General features: G+C 35.1%; 5 protein-coding genes across 14 annotated transcripts; 3 read left to right on the top strand and 2 right to left on the bottom strand.

Moving 5' to 3' along the window:
- The first annotated feature begins 11 nt into the window (after nt 1-11).
- Cuta (cutA divalent cation tolerance homolog) lies at nt 12-2485 on the top strand. Of its 3 annotated transcripts, none has more exons than XM_083104538.1 (7): nt 12-95; nt 531-663; nt 760-819; nt 932-977; nt 1048-1097; nt 1165-1207; nt 1339-2485. In XM_083104538.1, the coding sequence occupies exons 2-7, from the start codon at nt 539-541 to the stop codon at nt 1426-1428; spliced, it is 414 nt and encodes a 137-aa protein (XP_082960664.1). In that variant the 5' UTR covers nt 12-95; nt 531-538; the 3' UTR covers nt 1429-2485. The 3 variants fall into 3 exon arrangements, with proteins under 3 accessions (XP_082960664.1, XP_082960666.1, XP_082960663.1); XM_083104540.1 differs by having other exon boundaries at nt 71-211; XM_083104537.1 differs by lacking the exon at nt 12-95 and having other exon boundaries at nt 381-663.
- On the bottom strand, nt 1250-5336 carry Uhrf1 (ubiquitin-like with PHD and ring finger domains 1). Its single transcript, XM_083104536.1, has 8 exons — nt 4913-5336; nt 3991-4571; nt 3547-3901; nt 3294-3479; nt 3042-3198; nt 2751-2949; nt 2260-2682; nt 1250-2185 (listed from the first exon to the last, which is right to left on the bottom strand). The coding sequence occupies exons 1-8, from the start codon at nt 4994-4996 to the stop codon at nt 1966-1968; spliced, it is 2205 nt and encodes a 734-aa protein (XP_082960662.1). The 5' UTR covers nt 4997-5336; the 3' UTR covers nt 1250-1965.
- A 611-nt stretch (nt 5337-5947) lies between these two features.
- LOC145974925 (uncharacterized) lies at nt 5948-10776 on the top strand. Of its 2 annotated transcripts, none has more exons than XM_083105015.1 (8): nt 5948-6297; nt 7277-7508; nt 7679-7819; nt 7897-8146; nt 8233-8819; nt 8934-9290; nt 9414-9509; nt 9595-10776. In XM_083105015.1, the coding sequence occupies exons 2-8, from the start codon at nt 7299-7301 to the stop codon at nt 9658-9660; spliced, it is 1707 nt and encodes a 568-aa protein (XP_082961141.1). In that variant the 5' UTR covers nt 5948-6297; nt 7277-7298; the 3' UTR covers nt 9661-10776. The 2 variants fall into 2 exon arrangements, with proteins under 2 accessions (XP_082961141.1, XP_082961142.1); XM_083105016.1 differs by lacking the exon at nt 5948-6297 and adding an exon at nt 6357-7170.
- Nucleotides 9632-14670, bottom strand: LOC145974932 (metaxin-2). Of its 5 annotated transcripts, none has more exons than XR_014439856.1 (5): nt 14102-14359; nt 13944-14010; nt 12603-13182; nt 11869-12155; nt 9632-11593 (listed from the first exon to the last, which is right to left on the bottom strand). XR_014439856.1 is itself a non-coding variant. In XM_083105038.1 (5 exons), exons 1-5 carry the CDS (start codon nt 14204-14206, stop codon nt 11533-11535), a joined length of 951 nt encoding a protein of 316 aa, XP_082961164.1. In that variant the 5' UTR covers nt 14207-14359; the 3' UTR covers nt 9632-11532. The 5 variants fall into 5 exon arrangements, 4 of the variants coding, with proteins under 4 accessions (XP_082961164.1, XP_082961166.1, XP_082961163.1 ...); XM_083105038.1 differs by having other exon boundaries at nt 12018-12155; XM_083105037.1 differs by lacking the exon at nt 9632-11593 and adding an exon at nt 12238-12530 and having other exon boundaries at nt 12065-12155; nt 14102-14670.
- Nucleotides 14671-15459: 789 nt separating this feature from the next.
- Nucleotides 15460-21992, top strand: LOC145974924 (zinc transporter foi). Of its 3 annotated transcripts, none has more exons than XM_083105012.1 (11): nt 15460-16409; nt 18718-19433; nt 19519-19583; nt 19717-19954; nt 20075-20244; nt 20344-20550; nt 20620-20749; nt 20883-21149; nt 21238-21414; nt 21496-21683; nt 21778-21992. In XM_083105012.1, coding segments are annotated over exons 1-11 (2307 nt in total). In that variant the 5' UTR covers nt 15460-16407; the 3' UTR covers nt 21925-21992. The 3 variants fall into 3 exon arrangements, with proteins under 3 accessions (XP_082961138.1, XP_082961137.1, XP_082961140.1); XM_083105011.1 differs by having other exon boundaries at nt 15462-16369; XM_083105014.1 differs by lacking the exon at nt 15460-16409 and adding an exon at nt 17755-18291.
- The last annotated feature ends 1507 nt before the right edge of the window (nt 21993-23499 follow it).

Raw genomic sequence — 23499 nt, 5'->3', positions numbered from 1 at the left:
TTCTTCAAAAAAATATTTCGAGGTAGCATTGGACAAAGGAAGCAAAGAATTTCTTTATCCTGATTAGACAATTCAATGCTAATTCTATCCTACGAGTAAAATTTTCAAATATTTTTTATTATTTATTAAAGTCTCTATGTGATATCTCGAACTTTGATTTTACTGGTTATTGTCGATATATATTATCCTAAAATGGTCTTTTCATACAAATGTAAATCCTAGGAAATAATACAAATACAAATAATTACAATATTTTTTTATATAAACGAATTTAAATATAAACTTGCAATAGCAAACAAAATTGCGTTTGCATATTTTTCATCAAGCTACTTGATCTACACACGATATATTCTTTGCATATAATATATATATATATATATATTTATATTTTTATATTGTCAATATTATTGATCATCCGGCGGTCAAGTCTCATTTCTTGTCGACTCGAAATTTATAACTAACAATAAACATATAACCGGCGTTCCGCGACAAACCGCAAATGCTAGTCTTAACACGATTCTCCCTCGTAGGAGCGTTGATGCTTTTCTACATAACAAGAAGTATTTGTGCCCAAGTTTACCGGAACATGTCGAGTCTCGCCGGGGTACATTCTGTGGCATATGTGACGGTACCGAATGATACAGTTGCGAAGAAAATAGCATGGTATATATAATGATAGATTTACAAATGTACTTATTTGCTTTACTCTATAATCAAACATATTTAATGTGATTTATTGTTTTTCTTTTTTTCACAAAGTGGCCTGGTCGAAAATAAACTCGCTGCCTGTGTTAACATCATTCCGCAAGTTACTTCCATGTAAGTTTCTCCTATACAAAGGGAGATATATTTTTCATTTGAAAATTAATAATAAATTCCTGGATATTTTTCAAGAACATTGTTGATTAAATGATAAAAATATTGTTCCCAGATATGAATGGGAGGGAAAAATACAAGAGGACCCTGAACTTTTATTAGTAAGAAATTCATTAAACTTTATAAATGAAATATAAATATCTCAATACTGATTAATTATTTAAATTACAGATGATAAAAACTAGGACAGAGAAAATAGATGCTCTAACAAAATATGTAAAGTAAGTCAACTAATATACTCTTCACGAAAAAAAATATATATCAAATTTTAATTCAATTTTTTTACAGAGATAATCATCCATATACAGTTTGCGAAGTAATTTCTCTGCCTGTAAGTTAATTATTGTTTTATTTTTAAAAAAATACTATTTTATATACATGTCATTTTTAATATCCAAAATAAATACAATAACATCACTACAAATACATAAAATATATTAAAATTACATGTTTATTCTGCAGATACAAAATGGAAATGATGATTACTTGAAATGGATTAGTGAAGTAGTACCATCGCTTGATAAAAATATCCAGGAAAAGGAAGATACATAAATTCAACACAGAAAATTCATTACTGTGCCTATCTTTTTTCCCCTAAGATTATTCTACTAATAAATAAATAACAATCCACATTTTGATTTAAATGTAATAATCTAGACAATACATAGAATGTATGTGAAGTCTCTTCGAAAACGCAATTTTTTTTTGCTCTAGAATACTGATCATTAAATATGCTACATTATATCGATCAGTCAATGAAAATGTCTATTATATGTATACATATTAACATATACTCAAATAATATAATTTATCAGTTATAATAAAAATTTAACTTCCAAATTACATTAGAATAAGGCATATCAATTTTCCTATATGTAAATAATTTTGTAACGTGAACAAAAAAGTATTATTTATTCTTTTTTACTTTTATGAAATATTTACTATGTTGATATGCAAATATCCATTGTATTTATGAAGTCCCTGCTTCAAAGAAATTTTAATTTGTGCTACAAAAAGCTATATCATAGCCATATTATACATGATACCATTATAAATTTAAAACGAAAGATTATTATACAAAGAAATCTACTATCTCCCGTTTTCATAACCGGGATAAATCAATAATAATGCCGATGCCAATGATTGGTTGATCTCCATTTTATAAGCTTTACCTAAATCATATCGACATGAGGGGCAGGAATACACCTCAGAAGAAAAGCTTCGTTTTAAACACTTTAAGCAAATATTGTGTGCACAGGGAGTTGTTACAGGTTTATAAACTATTTCAAAGCAACAAGCGCACGTAAATCTGCAAAATCAAAAATCGATTATCAAGAAATTGTACAAAAAAACTTGTAATATTTTTTATAAAGAATATTATACCTTTCTGAAATATATTGCAAAAAGGTAGTTTTTCCGTCAGGTAATACCGCAGTGCATTCAGCCCATAATTTTGCATTTAGTTTGTCACTTTCTATCAAATTCTTCAATTCATCCTCCAAATTATAGATCTCCCTCTTAAGCTTCTTTTTAGGCGGACTCCTATTTCTCTTTAAAACCATAGTATCTTTTTCATCACTGAGAGTGAGTCGTTTCTTACCATTTGTTACACTATTTTTCTTCATCGCTTCGAGATATCCGTCGGGATATATCGGCTTCAAATCGAGTAAAGCGATTCTCGCTTTGCCTTCTTTAGTCCAAGGCGCAGGAGACGGATCATCCCTTCTTAATACATATCTCCAGACACGAAAACCACTTTTACCTGTGTCTGGATAATATTTGACTACTTTGTATATACCATCGTATCTGTAGCAAATAAATATTGTTAAAAAAAATCATATATGTACTATATATTTATTATTCAGGATACGTACCTATTACCTTCCTGTGGTGCATATTTACTATATTTCGCTAATTTAAAATTGCGTACAACTCGAACTGGTATCCCTCCTCTCCAATTCTCGGCTGTTGCTCCATCTTTCGCGTTTAATTTAGCATTACAATTTATTGCCAATGCCTTATTCATTCTGGTTAATGTCTGGTCACTACTTTGTCCAGCGGTTCTTTTGTTACCTGTAAAATGTTGATAAAATGTATTATAGAAAAATTTTGTGATTAAATACAAGCAATGTTCTTTTATTATTCATAAATTGACAAATGGTAACCTGATAAATCTCTGCCACCCGAGCCAGTGTATAGAAATTCATCACCGTTGTCAATGTCGTCCTCATAACCGCCCGATAAAACAATAGAATACGCGCAATCTGTTTCTCGTCCATGAATGCCAGCTATATGTGGCCTGTGTACTCCCACTTCTGAGACCTGTACAATATTTTTTTTCATATTATTCAACTAAGTTATTGAACTAAATTTATCAATAAATCACTATGGGAAGAAAATTCGAAACTTTTATTTACCTGCACTCTAAATATCCAACACATTCCAACCTCTATGCCTGGAATCGGGCCACGATGATTTGAAGGAACAAGACTGCATATCTTTGTTCTACCAACACAAGCCATTCCTTTCCCCCAATCTCTCCTTGGTTCCTTATTATCTTGGCTAACAGATTTTTTCTTTGATTCTTTCAGTTTATCTCCAGCCTAATAGATAAATAATAGTAATGATGAAACAATAACAAAGATATATCATCAATAAATTTAGACATACCTTAACAATTTCGTTTTCATCGTTTTTGCATTCAGGACAATACCAATAATCATCGTCTGGAATTGTCGTAAGCGGTGGATTAAGACATCCCAAATGATACGCATAATTACATTCGTCGCAAAGTAAAAGATTATGTTCATCTTGCTTGCCAGCGCACACTTTACAACCACATTCTTGACACTTCTTACGTGGATTGTCCATACAAGCTGTGCAGTTAGCAGCAACACGTCTGCGCTTGCCACTACTAATCATAAATTTTTCATCTTCCGCAGTTCTTTCTGTCAATAACTTGACTGTTTCTATAGCATATATTTCTCCTTTAGGATTAACCTTTTGAATTTCAAGTTGATGATCGCTAATAAATAAAAAACAGTACAGTTAAGTTCAATTATAATTCTTAATAATTAATATAATGCAAAAAATAGAATGAAAATAAATACATACTGGCCCATGTGCAATATTCCAGTTAGTTCTTGCAATTTTCGTTTCTTATCTATTTTGGAAATTGTAAAATCATACCATAATCCAATTTCTTTAGGCTCATCTACATTATAATTGATCATTACCTTTTGACCAATAGATAATTTATCAAATGGTACAAGATGTCTAGCGCGTGGCCGTATACATGTTTCAGGTACATTAAAAGGGAAAGCTTTGTCATCAAACTCCCACAGTACATTATAAACTATTTGCTCTTCCTTCTGGAAAATTTTTTGTACAATGGCTTCAAACCAGGCACCATGTATTTGATCAAGGCAGTCTATGGCATCTCCAACTTTATAATACAAGCTTTCTGCTTCCACCAATTCCTCTTCTTTCTTTTCACTTATCTTCCTCTCCTTTCTTACATTACTAGAGGTAGCTTTGTTCTGTGTATTATCTATCTTTATCTTTATCAAAAGCTGTATGACGTCATTCAAATTAACATTATAATCATAGAGCTTATAACCATTTTCCAATTGCTTGCCACGAAAAAATAACCTTTGCATGTCTGTCTCAATGTGCAATTCTTTTTCAACTTCACGCTGAAAATTCAGAAATCAGTATATATTCTATTGTGCTGTTAAATATGCCTAGTGTTAAGATTAAGTCAATATTTGTATTAATGCAAGATATAAATGTACTTGATGATTGAGCTGCTCAACATGCACGAGATTCATTATCATCTAATTATGACTAATATTATGAATAAATATTAACAAAAAAATATTTAATAAACAAAAAAATATTTAATACACATGTTCGATGAGTAGAAGCTATTCAACGTTCATAAAGCCACTTATTCATTCGTAAAATGTAACATACGGCGATGAATACCTCTCTGCTACAAAATTATTTCGCACGGCAATAATCATCAGTGACATACCTTTAAATCTTCTACCATAGTGAGCTTGGAAATCATTATAATCGCCTCCTTTTTCCCATCCATTGACCTCACTTTGACGTACATGTTGCCGTTGATGATGCACACTTCGCTTATGCACGTTGCCGTTGATGATGTACACTTTGCTTATGCACGTTGCCGTATCACGATCCCGACCCTTCCGAATACAACAGCCTTTTGGCGGGAAATGTTTCCGATTTCCGAGAAGCAATGACCGTTCTCATGCTTGATAAAACAAATGTTACGCATGCGCAATAACGCAAATGGGTCTGTTCTTTTTAGCTGCACTAGTGTAGAATTTATCTCAACTTTAGCTTAGGTTTGTTCTTTTTAGTTGAACTAGTGCTGCACTGGGACTGCACTAGAACTAACGAGTTCACAGAAAATTCTGCCAGTGCACGAGCACAATGAGGAATAAAAAGAACGGTTTAGTGCAGTACTAACATGGCACATCAAAATATGAGAAACATAAATGTTTCAAAAATAACAGAATTATCCGATAAAGAGAGACTTATTTGTAATGAAATTTATTTTATTACAAATTTGTAGAAAAATTAATGTTAAGTTTATTAATTATAATTAAAAATTTATTTTAAATTTTATTTTTTTAATTTTTCTATGAATTAATAATTGTTTTATTTTTATTTTATTTATAATTTTATTTTTTGAATTTTTCTATGAATTAATAATTGTTTTTATCTATATTCTTTATATTAATATTATTTACATGACTATTATATGTCTTTTTTTTTCGCAATTAATGCGTTGTTAATTAAAGGTTAAACTGCTGTTTGTGTTTAAATCACGGACTTAGATTCTTGTTAGGAAAAAATTCTCCTTTCTCGCCTTTCAAAATATTATAGAATTTATTATCAAACTGCTTGCTAGACCCAACAATATTCTCGTTCTCGAATCTGCCAAGTGTCCTCGAGGGCGGGAAATCGAAGTTAAAATTCGTAGCGATTCGTAGCGGAAACGGTAGGTGGCGGATAGCTGGTCGAGCGACCGGAAACCCCAGGTGTCGAAACAACAATCGAATATCCCGCGGGATATCGTTCGAGAGGGAAAAGGAAAATTCGCCGCTCGTCGTCCCGCCTGTCGTCCCGGGGGAATAAACGGCGGGCGACGTTCGCGGATCGCGCGCGCGAGTTGCCGCGGTCGAGGCGGCGCCGCGGGTGTCGCGCTTGAGGCCGCGAGTGCCGCGGCGGTGACGCCGTCGCCATGTTTGTTATAGTTTTCGGAGGGATGATAAGCGTACGCGACGGCGTCGAGATTTGAATGAGACGCGTGTGAGCCCGGTTGCCGTGTTGCACGTCCGTTGGTGCCGGCGTGCGAGCGCGCCGGCCGTCGCCGACTCGCGGAACATGGTAAGCAGCCGCGGGTGCCGTTAACGACCCGGCCCGCCAGGCCGGCCCCGTCGCCCCTCGCCCTCGCCGCGCTCGGCCGGCGGCCGATTTTCGCGCGGATTTTCGGCCGTCCCGTTCGGGCCTACGACGCCGCCAACGACGTCGCACGACCCCCCCGAGGCTTGCTCTCCTTCTCGAGCGGGAAGGGTAAAGGGGCCCCGGTCCGCCTCGGATCCCCCGTCGACGCGTCGCGTCGAGCGTCGCGACGCCGACCGGCGCGAGAGATCTCCCGGCGAAATCGTCGTAACGCGATATGCACGGGCATTGCGCCGCATGTAAATCGATATATGGCTCGCTCGCGAGTGTGCGCGTGTGCACGTTCAAACGTCGGTCGCCGTGTGTGCGTGCGGTCGCGCGCGCGCCCGCCCACTCACACAAGCGCGTCTCTCCGGAACGCCCCTTTTTATCAAACGATCGAACTTCTTTCCCGCGCAATCTTGCCCGGCGCGAGACGTCGATAGCGCGCGCCGATGTCCTCCGAGAGATCCTGTCCGTTTGAAATTCGCAGTCTTGTGAATAAGAGTGTTGTTTCGACTTGATTTTTTTGCGTTTTTTTATTTTTCTTTTTTCGCGTTTAATATATATGTATATTTTTTTTCTTGCGTATCGCGATACTCGCTTCGAATATTTCGATCATTCCTGTTATACGTTTTTCATAAATATTATTTTTTTGTATAATTTTGTATAATTTTATAATTGAAAAAATATATGTGGCAATAAAAACTTTAGAAATTTGACCAATTTTTGTAAATTTTATTTTGAGACAGCGTAAAGACTCTTCCTATCAATTTTCCCAAAATAATTACAATATTATTGAGCCTAGACAGTTTTTAAGTATGTATTCATTTATATCAGTTTTTTTAAAACAAATTATAAAAGATACAGTTATTAATTTAAAAAATATCAATCTATAATTTATATTAACATGCTATCATTTCAGGATACTTAACAACGCTATTGAAATGTGGCTAAGAAGTGAACGAATTAGTAGAAGATTGCGCGGCCGTTTAAGTTTAAGCGGTGTAACGGCATCAAAGGCAACCAGTCATCGAACGCAAGTTGGTACAGCGCGCAAAGTACCACATATTGGGAACAGCAGTCGAGTGATAACATCAAGTAGATGCAGCAGATTGAGTCAGTGGCGACGTAGGACATCAAGTTTTCTAAAAGAAGTGAGTTTATGAGAATTTGCGCAATATTATCGTTGCATATTTATTATATAAATATGATCTTTGCAGATCATTTATACTTTATCTTTTATTGAAACGAAAGATGTATATAATTGGCAATTGCTAATTAAATAAATGCAGAGAAGATATTTAAAAATTACTGACCTTTGTAGGCTTGTAAAGAAAATGTTTTACATTTTGCCAAATCCACACCTATTAGACGAGAAAGAGGACCTCGTAGAAGAAAATGTATAAAACGGTCGATGGTTACGTCAACTCCCTTGCACCGTGCTCCACCAATAGATGCAGTCATTGTAAGTTATCGCGATTACTCATTATTCTTTGATGTAAAAATCAGCTATTATATCTAAAATTAATACATGTTTTGTAGCCTGCTAAAAACGCATCACCGTCTAAAGTTTCGGAAGAATCTAAGGAAAATTGGAATGGAGGATCCACTTTACCTCTTTGTTCGTCAGTAACGAATACGGACTCTCGTAGTTCAATGATACCGCCGGTACATGATTTGAAATCTTCCATATCCAGTGTATCTTCATTGACCTGTCTAATGCCTCCGGTATCCTTAGGATCGCATTCAGATCTCACATGTTTGCTAGATGATGAAGGAAGCAAAAACAACGGTATTTCTCGATGTCTTATATGTATATAGTCAAAATAATGTTGAATTAATACGTATTAATATGTTTTTCTCTTTCTTTTTTTGCAGATACTACGCTACCGTCGTCGTTACACTACTCCTCTTTATACGCACAGGCCGATACGTCCACAGAATACTATAGTTTGATGCATTCGACTTCGATATATAACGTCCGTACAACCACGTACAACACATCTGACAAATACTTTCCAAACGGAGGAAAGTGCTCGCTTATCGATAACAATGAAAACCGCAGTGATCTCTCAAAAGATCAATATGCTATTGAAACAGACCCAACAAAACATGAAACAACTGCTGGATATCCCAGTACAAAATACAATGTACCAGCAAGTATGTACAATATAAATCCTCATCATCCATCTGATACAAACGGCAATCTTAGTGACAAATATGATTCCGAGGACGTCGACAGTCGTTATCACGAGGTTGAATACATGGAGGTGGGTAACGAAGAGATAGTAGAGTCTTGCGATGTAGAGAACATGGTTACTCAAGTTCAAGAAGACTGGGAGCCGTTCGATCCTTATGTCTTCATCAAGCACTTGCCGCCGCTCACGCCAGCAATGAGAGCAAGATGCCCGGCTCTGCCACTCAAAACACGAAGCAGTCCGGAATTTAGCCTAGTGTTAGACTTGGTAAGCTTGAGATCGAGATTTACACTTATATCTATATATATTTGCAATATATGATGGTAAACAGCTGTAATTACTTTCCGGTTTTCTTTCTTTTTTCGTTTTGTTCTTTTGCAGGATGAGACATTGGTCCATTGCAGCTTACAAGAACTATCCGACGCGGCGTTTCGCTTCCCAGTAGTTTTTCAGGATGTAACATATACGGTATTTGTGAGAACGCGACCGTATTTTCGCGAATTTCTCGAACACGTCTCGTCACTCTACGAGGTGATTCTGTTCACGGCAAGCAAACGAGTATACGCCAACAAGCTGATGAATCTGCTGGATCCAACGCGAAAATTGATCAAGTATCGTCTGTTCAGGGAACACTGCGTCTGTGTTAACGGAAACTATATAAAAGATTTGTCCATCTTAGGCAGGGATCTATCTAAAACTGTAATTATCGACAACAGTCCACAAGCATTTGGATATCAGGTAAAATAATTTGTATAAATGATATGATACACATGACATGATACACTTATATGATGACATATGATACACTTTAGAAATATCCTTCAGAATATGCATTTAAAAACACTAGTGTGTATTTTACAGCTGGAGAATGGCATACCTATAGAAAGTTGGTTTGCCGATCGTTCGGATAACGAGTTAATGAAGTTATTACCATTTTTGGAAAATCTAGTAAACTGGGTAAGTTTTTGCACAATGCCGAACCTAATTTTATGATAAAGTATAAATAGTTAGGCAATTGATTTTATTCTATTTCTTGTCGCAGGGAGGCGATGTAAGGCCGCGCATTAGAGAACAGTTTCGACTATTCAGCTTTCTACCACCGGATTAATTTAACTAGTGCACAAAATTCAACACCGTCTGAGATACTTCTTAGCCAATAAAGAAAAAAGAAGATACAAAAAATATCTTAAAGATATATTAAATAGATAAATAATAGTTATTCTCCGCGATGCATAAAGCGTAAGCCGCTATAATATAATAGTTTACAATGTTTCACAAATGGATATGCCTGTTGGTATATAGAAATGGAATTTAATAAGTCTAGATCTTTGGAATTATTGTTTCATGATTCATTGTCTGAAAGGAAGTATCTGTAAACGAAAATGTTGCGTACATATGTGCGATTTTGTTAGTTTATTCATTTAGACTTATAGTCAAGATAAACAAATCAAATCTTGTCTAATGAACATTAGTGAGCATAATATGTTATTGTATATAATTTTTATCAATACTTCCAAATGAGTATCAAGTCTCTCCATGACGTGATTATACAACTTATGTATATAAGATTCGTATCTTACGTACAATATACAATTGTTTCACAATTTACTCTTGTATTGCAATAATTGAAAGTAATATCTATATGAGAGTGCTAATTTTACTTTTTTTTTATTTTTTTTTAACCAGTATCAGTGAAATGTATGATCTCAATTTATTTATTTATCTATCTGAAACATCACTGATTTAAAAATTCTTTAATATATTCGCGTTATCACGATTATTTGATTTGATTGTGAATTACAATTGTTTATTATCATCACAATTTTTAAATCTAGATCTAGATTGCAATTTATATATATATATATATAAATATATATAAATATATATAAAATTTATATATATATATATATAAATGTTAATATTATTATAATAATATAAATTATTATAATAATATTATATATAAATACATCAATAATTATATAATTATATGCATGATATAATTATATAATTATACACAATTATATGTGGTACATGATAAACCTGTGTATAATTCATAATGTAAGAAACATAGAATTCAGTATCAAAAACAAAAAAAAAGAATTAGCAGCAATTATCGTGTAAGTGGCGTCGCAAAAATCTTACGCCTTGTAGTGTGTTTATCATAGTTTAAGATTATACTCATTATGCACATACAATATTAATAATAAATAATAACAAATTGTTATTCGTGAAAGCAATTGGATTATGTATAGCTAATTTCCCAGAAAACGTTCTTTTTTTTTTCTCTTACATCACAATTGTGGAATATTTTTATTTTGCGTGTTACAATAAATTAGCCCTATAATGTTTGTTATGAAAATAAATTAACGAGAGATGTGTGTAAACAACGATCTTGTAGTATGAATAGACAGATCATTTGATTCGCGTTTCAACGGTATAGTAACTGAAACGCTGGAGACAAGAAACACACTGAACATTATAAATATTATTAAGTTTAATATTTATAAAAAATATATTAAATTTTACATGCGGCTATTATCCACATCGAGAATTATTATCTTTCCCGAATCTGCATGCGACAGATATAAAAAGTGAAAATGATATACATTGACTAGAAAATTGTTTTTTTCCTACTTTGCTATAACATCGAGACGACATATTTTAATTTAATAGCGCGCTTAACAATTACACTATTTTAATATTTTTAATTATTAATATTATAAATATTAATTATATTTTAATAAAATAATTATGAATATAAAAAAATATTCATTGTCAGTATTCAAAATCATTGATGTGATATATAATTGTCGATATTTTACGAAAAACGAGATTTTATACCTAATGATAGCTTCCGAAATTGTGCTTCAATATGTTTCGGGACATTTATTGCCTGACATTAGGCTATGTTTGAATTTAAAGAAAGATCGCCATTTTCTTTTAATTCATTTATCCTTGGTATGGATGTTGGATCATTGGCTTAATTCTTGAACTCCAGCGTTTCATTAGTCTGACTGTCTATAGCTTGAGGAGAAAAAAGGCTGAAAAATGTTATGTGCAATATTATGCATTTAAAAGAAATCCATAAGTATTGGAATGATCAACTTTAATATATATATATATATATATATATATCATATTTATAATAACAACGAGCTAACATTAAAGTATATACTACATGCTTCGATTCAACATTACTCGCACTTCAGATATATCCATCTTGCAGTGAAAGAAAAACAAGAAAAATTCGATTCCTAATCAGCCTTTATCGACGAACAATTAATTATTGATCCAAACATTAATTATTGAATATTACATAGATTTTCCTTTATATGGTCATCCTTGGCCACGTCCGTCGCAAAGCACAGGAACCTCAATTTACGATGAATGTAATCGGTGTACCGCAACTCGATGTATCTGAAGTCCGAGTAGGATTCTATCTAATCCTCCGAACGCTGGAAATACCTATTCTCGATGCGTTTACACAGATTCACGAGCTTTGGATGATTCCGCACAATCATAGCCAATTTGTTGTTTGGTAACGGCGTTGTGATTATTGTGAATATGTGACCAAAGACCAAGGCATCCAATTCATTAGGCTTGCTAGATAAAATCACGCATAAAAATCTTATGTCATAATCAATATATTTATAGAAACATGTATTTATTAAAGTTATATATATACGTATAAATCAATTCATCGATAATGTAAAGGAGTGTTCGGAAAGAGAAGGAAGTGATTCAGGCTGCGATTGGAAGCCATCCCACAGAGTATCCTTGGAAGGTGATTCAATTATCTCAAACTCTTCGACAATTTTGTTTTGTACTTTAGAGTTAAAGTAGCAATGTTTAATTCTAAACATGTGTTCGATAAGCTTGGGAAACTGACGAATCGTGGTGACGATCTCTTGGTTTGAAGGAAAGGATGATGTGAGAGCGTGAACGTGACCATATATCAGAGCATCGATTTCGGTGGGACTTGAAGAAAAAAATCAGGCAAATGACTCACAGAAGCAAAAAAATAATGACGATAGTAGAAAAGTAACTTACTCTTTTCCAAAGAAAAACTCTTCGTCTGCTAGTCTCTCAGAGAGCGCTATACAACACTTTCTTACATCATCGTACACTTCATCTAGACTCTTGTTATACCAGCCAAGTACATTAAGTTTTTTTATAACTTCTCGTCTCTTTTGCCAGTTTAGATAATGATTAAGCGGCCAAGGATACACGCTCCCGTGTCTCGGTTTTGTAACTGCGTTCAAAATTGCCGTATCCACCCAGCAGATGTACAATTCCGCGTTTACAAATACATTGTTTACAAGAGACAGATACGCTCTCATATCCACTTTGGCAGTAGAGTCCAAGTGATCGGACAGACTTACTCCTTTACTCGTTATGTGTGTCACTATACCATCAAACTCGGATATCAACTTTGTACCGCATTTGATGAATGGTACACGACCCGATGGCGACATAAATTCTGCATTCTTCCTTGGTTCTATTTGGAAATCAAGCTGACACATCTTGAGAAAGGCCTGCACCGCCAAGCAGTTTGCATTGTCAGGAAGCAGAATCTGCTCCACTTCGTAAGGTTGATACAGAGTGATCGGTTGAGGCCATGGCTCTTGAGCTGCGGCAGAAAGTAAGATGTCATTACAGTGATATACGAGATTCATCTTTAATGTAACAGTTACATAATCGACATGCAAAGATTAATATACGACATGACGAATTCAGAAATGACGGATAAAATGTGAAAACTCTTTTTATTATCATTTAAAGTGGCATTATACATGTGAACTTATACATCGCGCGCAATCTTGTTTACAGGAATGTAAGGTTAGATTAGGCGAAAACTTATCGAAATGATACGGAAATTCCGATAATGCAATCTCAAAGAAACGTTACCTTCCAGCTCTACCGCGATCGAGTCGCTCAATAGTACGTGAGGCATGTCAATGACAATCATACACGCGAGGACGCGTCCTTTTTCGCCCCGCTATTTCGAGATTTGCGACTGATTCCTCGCGTTGTAAAAGCGCCACGAGCCCAATAGCGAATCGTCGAACCGCGTCGTACAACGATTTTTATCAAGCAAGCAGACATTACAATTCGCGCAAAATAATTCGAGTCGAGTGAATAAAATTCAATCGAGGTCAGTCAACTTTCAATCTCCCTCAAATCTTATGGTGTACAAAAATTAATTCCAATTTACAATTTTTTATTCAGAATAGGGGAATTCTCGCGTCCTCTTATTCCGATTAATCGATACAAAATTGATGTAAATTTCTCTCGCAGAAAGATTTTCCAAACCATTTTTACTTTTAAACTAAAAAAATTTGAATATTTCTTAAATATTAATTTTTTTATATGAATACGAATACATCTCACTTTGTGAATTAAGAGATTGCTCCGCGGAAACGTTCCCAGTTTCTCTCGCATCGAGCTGAGATTTATCCTGAATCAATAATAAACGCAATATTTCAATATATCTTTATCACTATTAATATTATTTAAATTAATTGCGCGTATAAATATTCGCTGTTAACCTTTGAGGACTTTGCGCTTGATAAAAAAGCGCGAAGGATACGCGCTTGTAATGACACATCATTTTTCTCGTCAATATCCTGAAATGTATTCTGGTAGGTACGCATATTTCTCGTTAGAAAAGAAATTTGTCGACACTTTTTCTTCACATTAATATAAAACTTACAATTTTTATCGAAACTTATATCTAATCTTGTTTGATATAATATGACAGATATATATAAGTCAACAAATTTGCATTACTACTTGATTCATTAATAACATAATATATTGACGTAGTAATCAATAGAATGTCCATTTAATTTATTCGAATGTTTTTTAACATGAGATTTAATAAAAGATTATAACAAAAAATATTTCCGAATAACTAATTCAAATATATACAGGGTGCCCGACAAATCGCCCGCAGTACTTCGACAAGTGATTCGGGACCCAAAAAGAAGCTATAAAAAAAACTATAAACATAGGTTCGAAAATAAGTCGTTTCCGAGTTATAGTCACCTTTATGTTAAAAAAAAAAACGTAATTTATAAGCTGTGTATACGTGACGTAAACTATAGATTTTTAGTACTGGCAGTAAATTCGGAACACGGCCATAATCTATTTGACATCTTTCTTTTTTACACTTTAATTTTAAATTAAAATTTTTAAATTTGTTTAAATTTTTAAATTTAAATTTTAAATTTAAATTTTAAATTTTAAATTTAAACTAAATTTAATTTAAAAATTTAAATTTAAAATTTAAAGTTTAAATTTAAAAATTTAAATTTAAATTTTAAATTTTAAATTTAAATTTTTAAATTTTAATTTTTAAATTTTAATTTTTAAATTTAAACTTTAAATTTAAATTTTTTAATTTAAACTAAATTTAAATTTTAAATTTAAAAAAAATTTTAAAAAGAGATGTCAAGCAGACTATAAATTACGGTTTTTTTAACATAAAAATGGCTATAATTCGGAAACGACTTATTTCCGGACATATGTTTATATAGTTTCTTTTTCTTTTTTTTTGATCCCGAATCATTTCCCGAAGTACTGCGGGCGATTTTTCAAACACCCTGTATAAAAATTTTTAGATTTTCTGTTTAATATATTATATAAAATAGATATGTTTTTTCTGTTTAATATATTATATAAAATAGATATGTAAAAAAGACATATATTATTAACAAAAAATTGTGTATTAAATTTACTAAACAAATCTAAATTATTATTTATTATTTAATTTTTTTATCGCATTTCGTTTTAAAATAAAAAAATTGTACGTATACTCTTCGGTTCATATATATAATTTGAAATAACGGTTGCACGTCGCAAGAATTACGGATTCTATCTCTTTTTTTCTATCGCCATGCGATGTTAAGATCAATACAATTTCTGCTCGAGAGCTCCGGGAAGGTTTTTAAACGTCAGATCATATGATTTGATTAATCGCGTTTAATTCCGGAGGATGATTGGCACGCGAGCGAGAGACTTATTGTCATCGAGAGACCTACAATCGAATTCATCGACTTGGAGAATTTTCACGAGATCGAATCGAATCGCTAATGAGATTGCAATTTTATATTCAATTTTAAAAAACCATACAAAAAAAAGATCGAGCATTACATACACAGATCCATCGCGTAAAAATGGAAAGGTTATGTAGAGAAAAGGACAGAGAAAGAGAAAACGGAGCGGCGTTTCGTAAAGACGAATCGATGGCAGTAGCGGTAAGGTTCGCGGATGACAGTTTCCCTCGGTCTCTCGGTCGGAGAAACGCGTGTATATTCTTAGGTCGCCCGTCTCGACATTCTCCTCTTCTTCCTCCTTTCGTCCGTGCACATGTGCGTGCATCGTGCATGTGCGTGCGCTAGAGAGAGAGTCGCATCGCATCGCATCAGGCATCGGCGTCGCGCGTCGCCAGAGCCGTCAGCCAGAGCCAGAGCCAGTCAGCTGGCCCGCCAGGCCCGCCTGTTCGCTCGCCTGCCACGCAAGTCCAACGCAGTCCACCTGAATCCATCGTTCGCTCGCCTCCTCCGGCGCTACGTTCAGACGGTACATACTTGTTGCTCGCGCAAAGAGAGAGAGAATACGGGAGAAGAAAGGTGGGAAGAAGAAGCGGCCGCGGCCGAGAGAGGACGAGAGGGAAGAGAAGCGGGAAAGAAAGGAAAGGGAACGCACCGGTACGCAGAGACGGATACACAACACACGCACCCGCCGCCTTCGCCGACATCTTCGTACCGCTCGACGGGCAACGGGCAGAGACTTAGCGAGCCTCCCGCAAACCGGTGAGAGAGCGCGTCTCGATCACGATTTTCGAGCGCACATGTATGTACATACGTATCTATGTATGCATGCCGTTTCCCCGGTCCTCGTGGCTGCCATCGCGGCCGCCATCGTCGCCGACGATCGCGCGCGATGCCGCGGCCGCGGCTGACGGCTACGTCTCACCGGGCAGCCTCGATCGAACGATTCGCGACCGCGTCGCGACAGCTAGAAACCCCCGGCCTTTCTAACCTAAATTCTCAATTTTGCCAATCCTTGCGGGGAAGGGAGAAATAGCGAAGAAGTAGCGTGTTCGCGTCGATTCTTCTCGTTCTCCTATCGGTCCTTCTCTCTCTTTTACCCTCTCCTTTCATTTTTAACAGCTAAAAATACAATTTTTGTCGCAGAGGCAACCGCGACTATTTCGGCGCCGGCGCCGTCGACCGTAATCTCGGTCTTTTCCGCGGTCCCGAAGGTCTATTCTTTCCACGAAAATCCTTGGCGCGTTTTTATTTCCTTTCTTGTAGATGATAAAAAAAAATTCTGGCAAAAAATTAGAGTCTAGCGCGATCGATACGTCGAGAGCTCGATCTAAACGTCGGTTGATTGTTTACCAATTTCAAATTTTTCGTGATTCGCATCGTAAATAATTGCAAAGATTGACGATGACGGTAACGATGCGCCACGCTAATTGAGTGTATTACAGTAGCCGGACAGTAACGAAAAAAAAAAAACAAATTGCGAACCGGTATCAAATCACTCATATAAATGCAACTCGATAAAATGAATGGATACCAGGAGATCGGGTGTCGATTTATTTTTACCGCGTTATCGCGTCGTATCACACTTTATGAAAGAAATACAGTTCTCCTTTTTGAGGCATCTCAATAGAGTACATGAATATAAGCGTCCTTGCAATAATACGCTTTTGAACTGATATTTTTTTTTACGAGTTTCTCGCACTTAAACATAAGTGCAAATGTCTCGAGTTGCGCTCCAACTAGGAACCTCCGCAAAGGGAACATTTAAACTGCGAGACTTAAGGAGGGGAAACGACAATTACATAAATAAGCTAACTTATTTGTGGCTACGTTGCTCGTGATTGGCGGTAGAGATTGAATAGATTGAGCAAACCGAGAGCGCGGATAATGAATCTTCGTGCGTAGGACGCGATCTGCGAACGATGCGTAGTTATTCGCCAAGAAAGAGAAAGAGAGCCGTTTTCGGATTTCCAAAGGAATAACGCGCGTCGTACCTTTTACGGAGACACACGCGTCTAAGACGAAAATTCTTTTACAGCGAAAAAATCTCTTTTAAAATCTCTTTCACCTCGTGAAAAAGTAGCTCGATCGTAATCATTAATTTATATTTAGCCGATCCAGCTTTATATATTATGATGCGCAAGAAAATGATGCTTTTGATATAGATTAGATATGTACGCGGGAAAAAGACCGTGAGTCACACATTGCCACATGTTGCATAAGACGTTGCGACGCTAGATGGGCTTGTGTCCAGAGATGCCAGAGATTACTTATCGATAAACGCTAGACGGATGAAATATAGATTCGATGAATGATCGAGGGCGTTTCTAAGTTAACGCTTAAAAACAAAAAAGAAAAAAAAAGAGAGAAAAGTTTAGGAAAATTTAGCAAATTTTTTACCTTTGATTTTTACTCATTCCCTCCCCTTGTTCGTTTTTTACGGCCTTGTAGTTGTCACATGGGCTATTAACGCGATACGCGAACACTGAGGCGTAACGAAATTTGAGGTCGAGCAATTTTCTAAATATTCGTTATGGCCCACCGCGGTTTTGCCTATAAAACTTCTTTATAAAAGCGCGCTCCTTATCGAGACATGCGCTCACTATTGCTTGACGTTTGCGGAACAATTGTGGGCGTGTTTAAATTGCTGTCGCGATAAAGCTGTCGCGAATAGGAATCGTCATGTAAGTAGTTGCGTGTAAAACAAATCGAGTTGGCGCGTTTATTGTTTCTCATCCTGTCTATCATTATCATACACTAATTTATATTGATAATTTACGTTTAATTTATATAATACAAAAATAGATCAGGGGAAATGCATTCTATAAGGAAACGAAAATAAAAAAATGCCCTTATCGTCATTATTATTATTTGATTATTCCAGTTGCATTATCTGTCTATACTTGGCATTATCATGAGACTTTTACTGATAAATGCTCTTCCTGCTTTACGCTCTAGCCGACTAGTAAATATATAAAATTAGTTTTCCAAGCAAGTTTGCACGATACACATATATTAGCATCCCCCGTTGCGTCGACAGATTGTTTCAATTTATCACCGCAAAAAATGTTTGCGACGTACATTCTGACAAACGTGTATTCTGTTTTTAGGAAGTTCACCATGTCGCATCATATTGTTACCGTCTGCGTGGTGTGTGTATTGTGCGCCGCACATGTGCCCTGCTCGGCGCATACGAATCCATCAGGAACAGTGCGCAATTCGACAAACACCAGAGATCCCTCCAGTCCGGACGAGCAATCATTTTCGACGCTAATAAGTTCCCAGGATACATCGCATCCAGACACGAACAGTCAAAGCTCGTATCCGAATAACTTTGTTAGCAATAAACGCGACACTGTAAGATTTCATAGTACGCGATACGTTAATCGTAATAATAATAATAATAATGTCCCGGTAGCCGTTAATGCAATACCAATCGCATCGCACGATGCTTACCTTCTTAAAAAGGAGATAACGGAAAACTTCAAAGGCGGTGGGAATGCACGAAATACGCAGTCGTCGTCGATTGCGAGCGCGGATGTGTCTGTAAATTCGAGAGACGTGGAACTTTTGGAGCGACTAGCTCAAACGGAATTATCATCGAGTGTAAAACATAAATCTAGTGCAGATTTACATACCGATTATAGATCTAGATTAAAAAGAGATGTAGCTGTAGACGAAATGTACTTCATGAAGAAGATTTTCGAGGCCTATGGTGACGGAACGAGTATAACTATGGATGGTTTCGAGAAACTTGTCCGTAAATTGGGTCTATTGAGATTGTTGACCGACGCATCGAAGCTAGAAAGTGGCAGCACTGAAACAAGTATGCACAAAAATTAATTATATAATGTATATTAAGAAGTGAGTAAACTTATCGAGAGAATAATTATTAATTTTACATGCAACAGGTAACGATAAGAATTATCCAAATAACGGCCTACATGACGTAGATAGCAAGAATAACAAGGAAAGGGTGAGATATATAAACTATTCGTCAGAATAACACTTAATATTTGTGCTTAGCTTTGTATAATTATTATAAATTATTTAATTTTGTCCTTCTAAAATATTTACATTTGCAACGATTAATATTTTTACTATTTTAGTGCTTAAACAGTCAAGAATTGCTGAGTACTGTCGCACAGGATACGCACTATACCTTCTCTAATAATGCCACGACAATGCCCAGCTGGCTCTTCGAACGCGTATGTCCAGCTCTTGTATATCAATTAGCAGCTGAATCCAGTTCAGAGAGGAATGGCTGTATACGGGTACCCGAAAATTACAAACCCGTGTCTCTCGATAAGTTTTATACAGAAGATTCAGGGCGCAATACTTTCAAAGGTACATATAACTAAAAGCATACATGTATATAGATATAAACGCATAAGTGCAATGATTAATCTTGTCTTGTACAATTTTATCACTCGATAAATGCAATTGTTGCTTTTTTACTTATTCCAGTCTGGATATATTCAACAATTAGTATTTTCATAATTAGTCTTAGTGGGTTACTCGGTGTAGCGGTAATTCCGGTCATGAAAAAGGATTACTATCATCATGTGCTACAGTTTCTAGTTGCGCTGGCCGTAGGTACTTTAACCGGTGATGCCCTTATTCATCTGTTACCACATGCAAGTTTTTTTTTTAATTTTCAACATATGTCATATATACATTTAAAATACAGAAAAATATTTTAATAATGCAATAATTTATTTCTCTTGCATCTTTAGGCGATGATGCCCTCTCATCATCATGAACACGATGAACATGACGATCATGGCGAAGAAAATACTTTATCGATTAATCATGTGGAGCAACATAGCTCAAACATGTGGAAAGGATTAGTCGCTATGATGGGTCTCGTGTTCTTTTTCTTTACCGAGAAAGCATTAATCATGTTAGCGGAATGGCGAAAACGTCGACAACGTCGGAACAAGGTAAATTAAGGAGAAGCTGTATTATATTTCACGCATTATATATTGTAAATTAATGAAGTAAAATTATAGTTACCTACGCGCGTACGAGTAATGAGAGAGAGTGATGGGCCAAATAGTAATGTTGTCGGTGAAAAGTTATGTAAACACAAATATTCATCGTATCCGTATTGTTATGGCGAGATTGCTAGCGAAACTCAAGGTAATAGGCAACTTTTTATCAAAATAAAAAATGGTACTCGTGTCATTTGCATCTCGATCAAAAAATAGAATCGCATCGACACTTTTGGCGCGATAAAAAAATAAAAGTAATTTCAATATTGAAACGTACATAGATAATCATCACAATCGCCAAATTAATCACCACGAGAGACCACCTATTATCGAAGAAGAGAAGCCGTTGACATCAAATTGTAACTCCACGAAAATTGTTAATGACATGGAGAAGAAACCAAAGGATGATTGGAGATTGGATGATTCGATTATAAATAACGCAAAGAAAAACACCGATGGTGCCAACGTATCGTTAAACGAATCGGAAAGCTATACAGTCATTATACGAGAACACGAGAACAAACATCACGGCCACAGTCATTCTCACGGTAGTGCTTTTATATAAATACAATTGTTCAACGTAAAATATAAGAATTGCACTAGTAATTTAATGACATGCCTGTTAAAAATCTCCAGGTCACGTACATTCGGCTCCTGAATCCATGTCCAGTGTAGCTTGGATGGTCGTTATGGGGGATGGTTTGCACAATTTCACAGACGGTATGGCTATTGGTGCGGCATTTTCGGCAAATATTGCGGGTGGATTCTCTACGGCTATCGCCGTTCTCTGTCATGAGTTGCCTCACGAACTTGGTAATGTTCCTGCAAATCATTAAGATATAAATATAATATACACACATGTAATAATTTAATAATCCGAGTGTTTCTATACAGGTGACTTTGCGGTGTTGCTAAGAGCGGGTATGAGTATTAAACAGGCTATTTTTTACAATGTATTGTCTTCGGTGCTCTGTCTATTTGGCATGATATTCGGAGTATCGTTAGGAAGTACTCCCGCCGCGACCAGCTGGATATTTGCAGCTGCCGCTGGAATATTTATATACATAGCATTAGTAGATATGGTTGGTTTTTCAAATTGCACAGCAATTCTACAAATAACTTGAAAAATTTCAATAAGAAAACGTCCTCATATACTTTATATCTTTTTCTCCTTAGATACCAGAATTATCATCGAGTCATTCCGCGGAAGGTGGTTCGCGATGGCAGTGTATTTGGCAAGGTTTAGGGTTGTCGACAGGCCTTGGGATTATGTTACTTATCGCCGCCTACGAGCACGATCTTAAGCACATTTTCGACGACTAGATTTATGAGTAATTTCTCTTGTAATCATATTGTATCGATATTGCAAAATACATTTTTTCTTCCTATTACGTTCGAGTTACTATATTTTTCTTTCATCTAATGCCTAGCCGCTCTTTAGTACTTGATGTTTGTAGTAAAAATAGGTTTTCTTCAAAATAATTACTATTTCTTGATTATTGATGTTTGAGAGAAAGAACGTAATGGGAAGGTTTATACAATTTAAATAGGGCGATGAAAAATATCTGATTTATGGAATTGTCAATGAAAGAAACAAAAGTGCCCAACTTTTCATGATTAAACTAGTAATCGACTTGTCGAACAAATTGCAAATTAAAATTATTTCTTAACAATTTTACTAAAAATATTTTCAACATTAAAATTTTGTGAAATTAAGATAGAAATTGTAAAATGCAGCAAGCATTCACATAGTTTTGAAATTGTCCAATAATCATGTAATTGTTAAAAAACGTAAATATTAGACGATTTTAAAAACAATAGCAAATTTTCTTCTTTGCACAAAATTAATAATCATTTTAATTTAGGTTTTCATTAATTCACATATATGTACTGCTAGATGTACAATATTGACATAATGTCTACAGTATTATGCTTCACAGATGAAAGTTGTACAAATTCTGTGTAAAATACACAGATTTATACATATATGTGACAATGATATTTAATATTTTCCATCAATTGTCCGATATAGATGATAGTACATGACTATATTGTTAATTTGCAACAAATTTGTGATAATTTTGCATAACGAATACTAAATAATATATATGTATGTATATACATATATACATATATCCTATCATACACATGTACATTTACATTATCACAAAAACCTGAATATGGTTTAATCATAGAAGAATTTTTGTTTCGTTATATCTTTTTATGGAAAAAAAAAGAGAAAAGTGCATTATGTAATCTGAATGAAGTTGCCCAATGAATCAATGTTGCTTAAGGAAGATATCTCCTACATGACAATATTTGAAATTTACATTTATGTAATTTAAAATACACAAGTGTTATTTTTACCAAATATTAATAATAACGATAATAATAATGATAATAATGATAATTAATAATAATTTTATACATTGCATATTAAAATATTAAAAAAATATTCATTTTTTCTGATGTTATCATTTTGATTTTATAAACATTAGTCAAAATAATGTGCATTTAAAATGTATCATTGTAGAAAAAATTGTATGCTATAATTGTGTTGCTATGATATATTGACTTTTTAAAACTTATTGCTACTCTGTCGAAATTCCATTTATATATATTTTAAACATAAACTTAAATTTAAACGGGCAGTAAGAGCCAAACGCGGATGGTAGTGCGTAAGTTCAACGAGAATTAAGTTTTCGTTGAAACTTATTTGTGTGCACAGGGCACAAATTTTCTTGGTACGATACCAAGCAAATTTAAAATAATTCTCAATTCGAGACTTTATTTTAATTATTATCCCTCTTTTCCCCCCCTCTGTAATGTTGTAGGCGAAAAAAATATCGGGCCGAAAGTCGCTGAATCGGGAATCGAACCCGAGTCTTTCGCTTGCCG

Source organism: Camponotus vicinus, unplaced genomic scaffold (assembly GCF_025532165.1).
Source record: "Camponotus vicinus isolate PSW18456_S1 unplaced genomic scaffold, iyCamVici1.0 SCAF_7, whole genome shotgun sequence".
NCBI lineage: Eukaryota > Metazoa > Arthropoda > Insecta > Hymenoptera > Formicidae > Camponotus > Camponotus vicinus.
Note: the sequence above shows the minus strand (reverse complement) of the source record. Positions and strands in the feature narration are given on the sequence as shown.

Coding starts and splice junctions, on each gene's coding strand:
- Cuta (XM_083104537.1), top strand. CDS start 500: ATGCTAGTCTTAACACGATTCTCCCTCGTAGGAGCGTTGATGCTTTTC. Junction 1,098..1,164: donor GCTCTAACAAAATATGTAAA/GTAAGTCAACTA, acceptor ATTTTTTTACAG/AGATAATCATCCATATACAG. Junction 1,208..1,338: donor GCGAAGTAATTTCTCTGCCT/GTAAGTTAATTA, acceptor TTTATTCTGCAG/ATACAAAATGGAAATGATGA.
- Uhrf1 (XM_083104536.1), bottom strand. CDS start 4,996: ATGTACGTCAAAGTGAGGTCAATGGATGGGAAAAAGGAGGCGATTATA. Junction 2,950..3,041: donor GGGTGGCAGAGATTTATCAG/GTTACCATTTGT, acceptor AACATTTTACAG/GTAACAAAAGAACCGCTGGA. Junction 2,683..2,750: donor GCACCACAGGAAGGTAATAG/GTACGTATCCTG, acceptor TATTTGCTACAG/ATACGATGGTATATACAAAG.
- LOC145974925 (XM_083105015.1), top strand. CDS start 7,299: ATGTGGCTAAGAAGTGAACGAATTAGTAGAAGATTGCGCGGCCGTTTA. Junction 7,509..7,678: donor CATCAAGTTTTCTAAAAGAA/GTGAGTTTATGA, acceptor TGACCTTTGTAG/GCTTGTAAAGAAAATGTTTT. Junction 9,510..9,594: donor TGGAAAATCTAGTAAACTGG/GTAAGTTTTTGC, acceptor TTCTTGTCGCAG/GGAGGCGATGTAAGGCCGCG.
- LOC145974932 (XM_083105037.1), bottom strand. CDS start 14,206: ATGCGTACCTACCAGAATACATTTCAGGATATTGACGAGAAAAATGAT. Junction 14,011..14,101: donor CAAGCGCAAAGTCCTCAAAG/GTTAACAGCGAA, acceptor TTATTGATTCAG/GATAAATCTCAGCTCGATGC. Junction 13,183..13,943: donor GCAATCTCTTAATTCACAAA/GTGAGATGTATT, acceptor TTTCTGCCGCAG/CTCAAGAGCCATGGCCTCAA.
- LOC145974924 (XM_083105011.1), top strand. CDS start 15,924: ATGTGCGTGCATCGTGCATGTGCGTGCGCTAGAGAGAGAGTCGCATCG. Junction 20,750..20,882: donor GATTGCTAGCGAAACTCAAG/GTAATAGGCAAC, acceptor AAACGTACATAG/ATAATCATCACAATCGCCAA. Junction 21,684..21,777: donor ACATAGCATTAGTAGATATG/GTTGGTTTTTCA, acceptor TTTTCTCCTTAG/ATACCAGAATTATCATCGAG.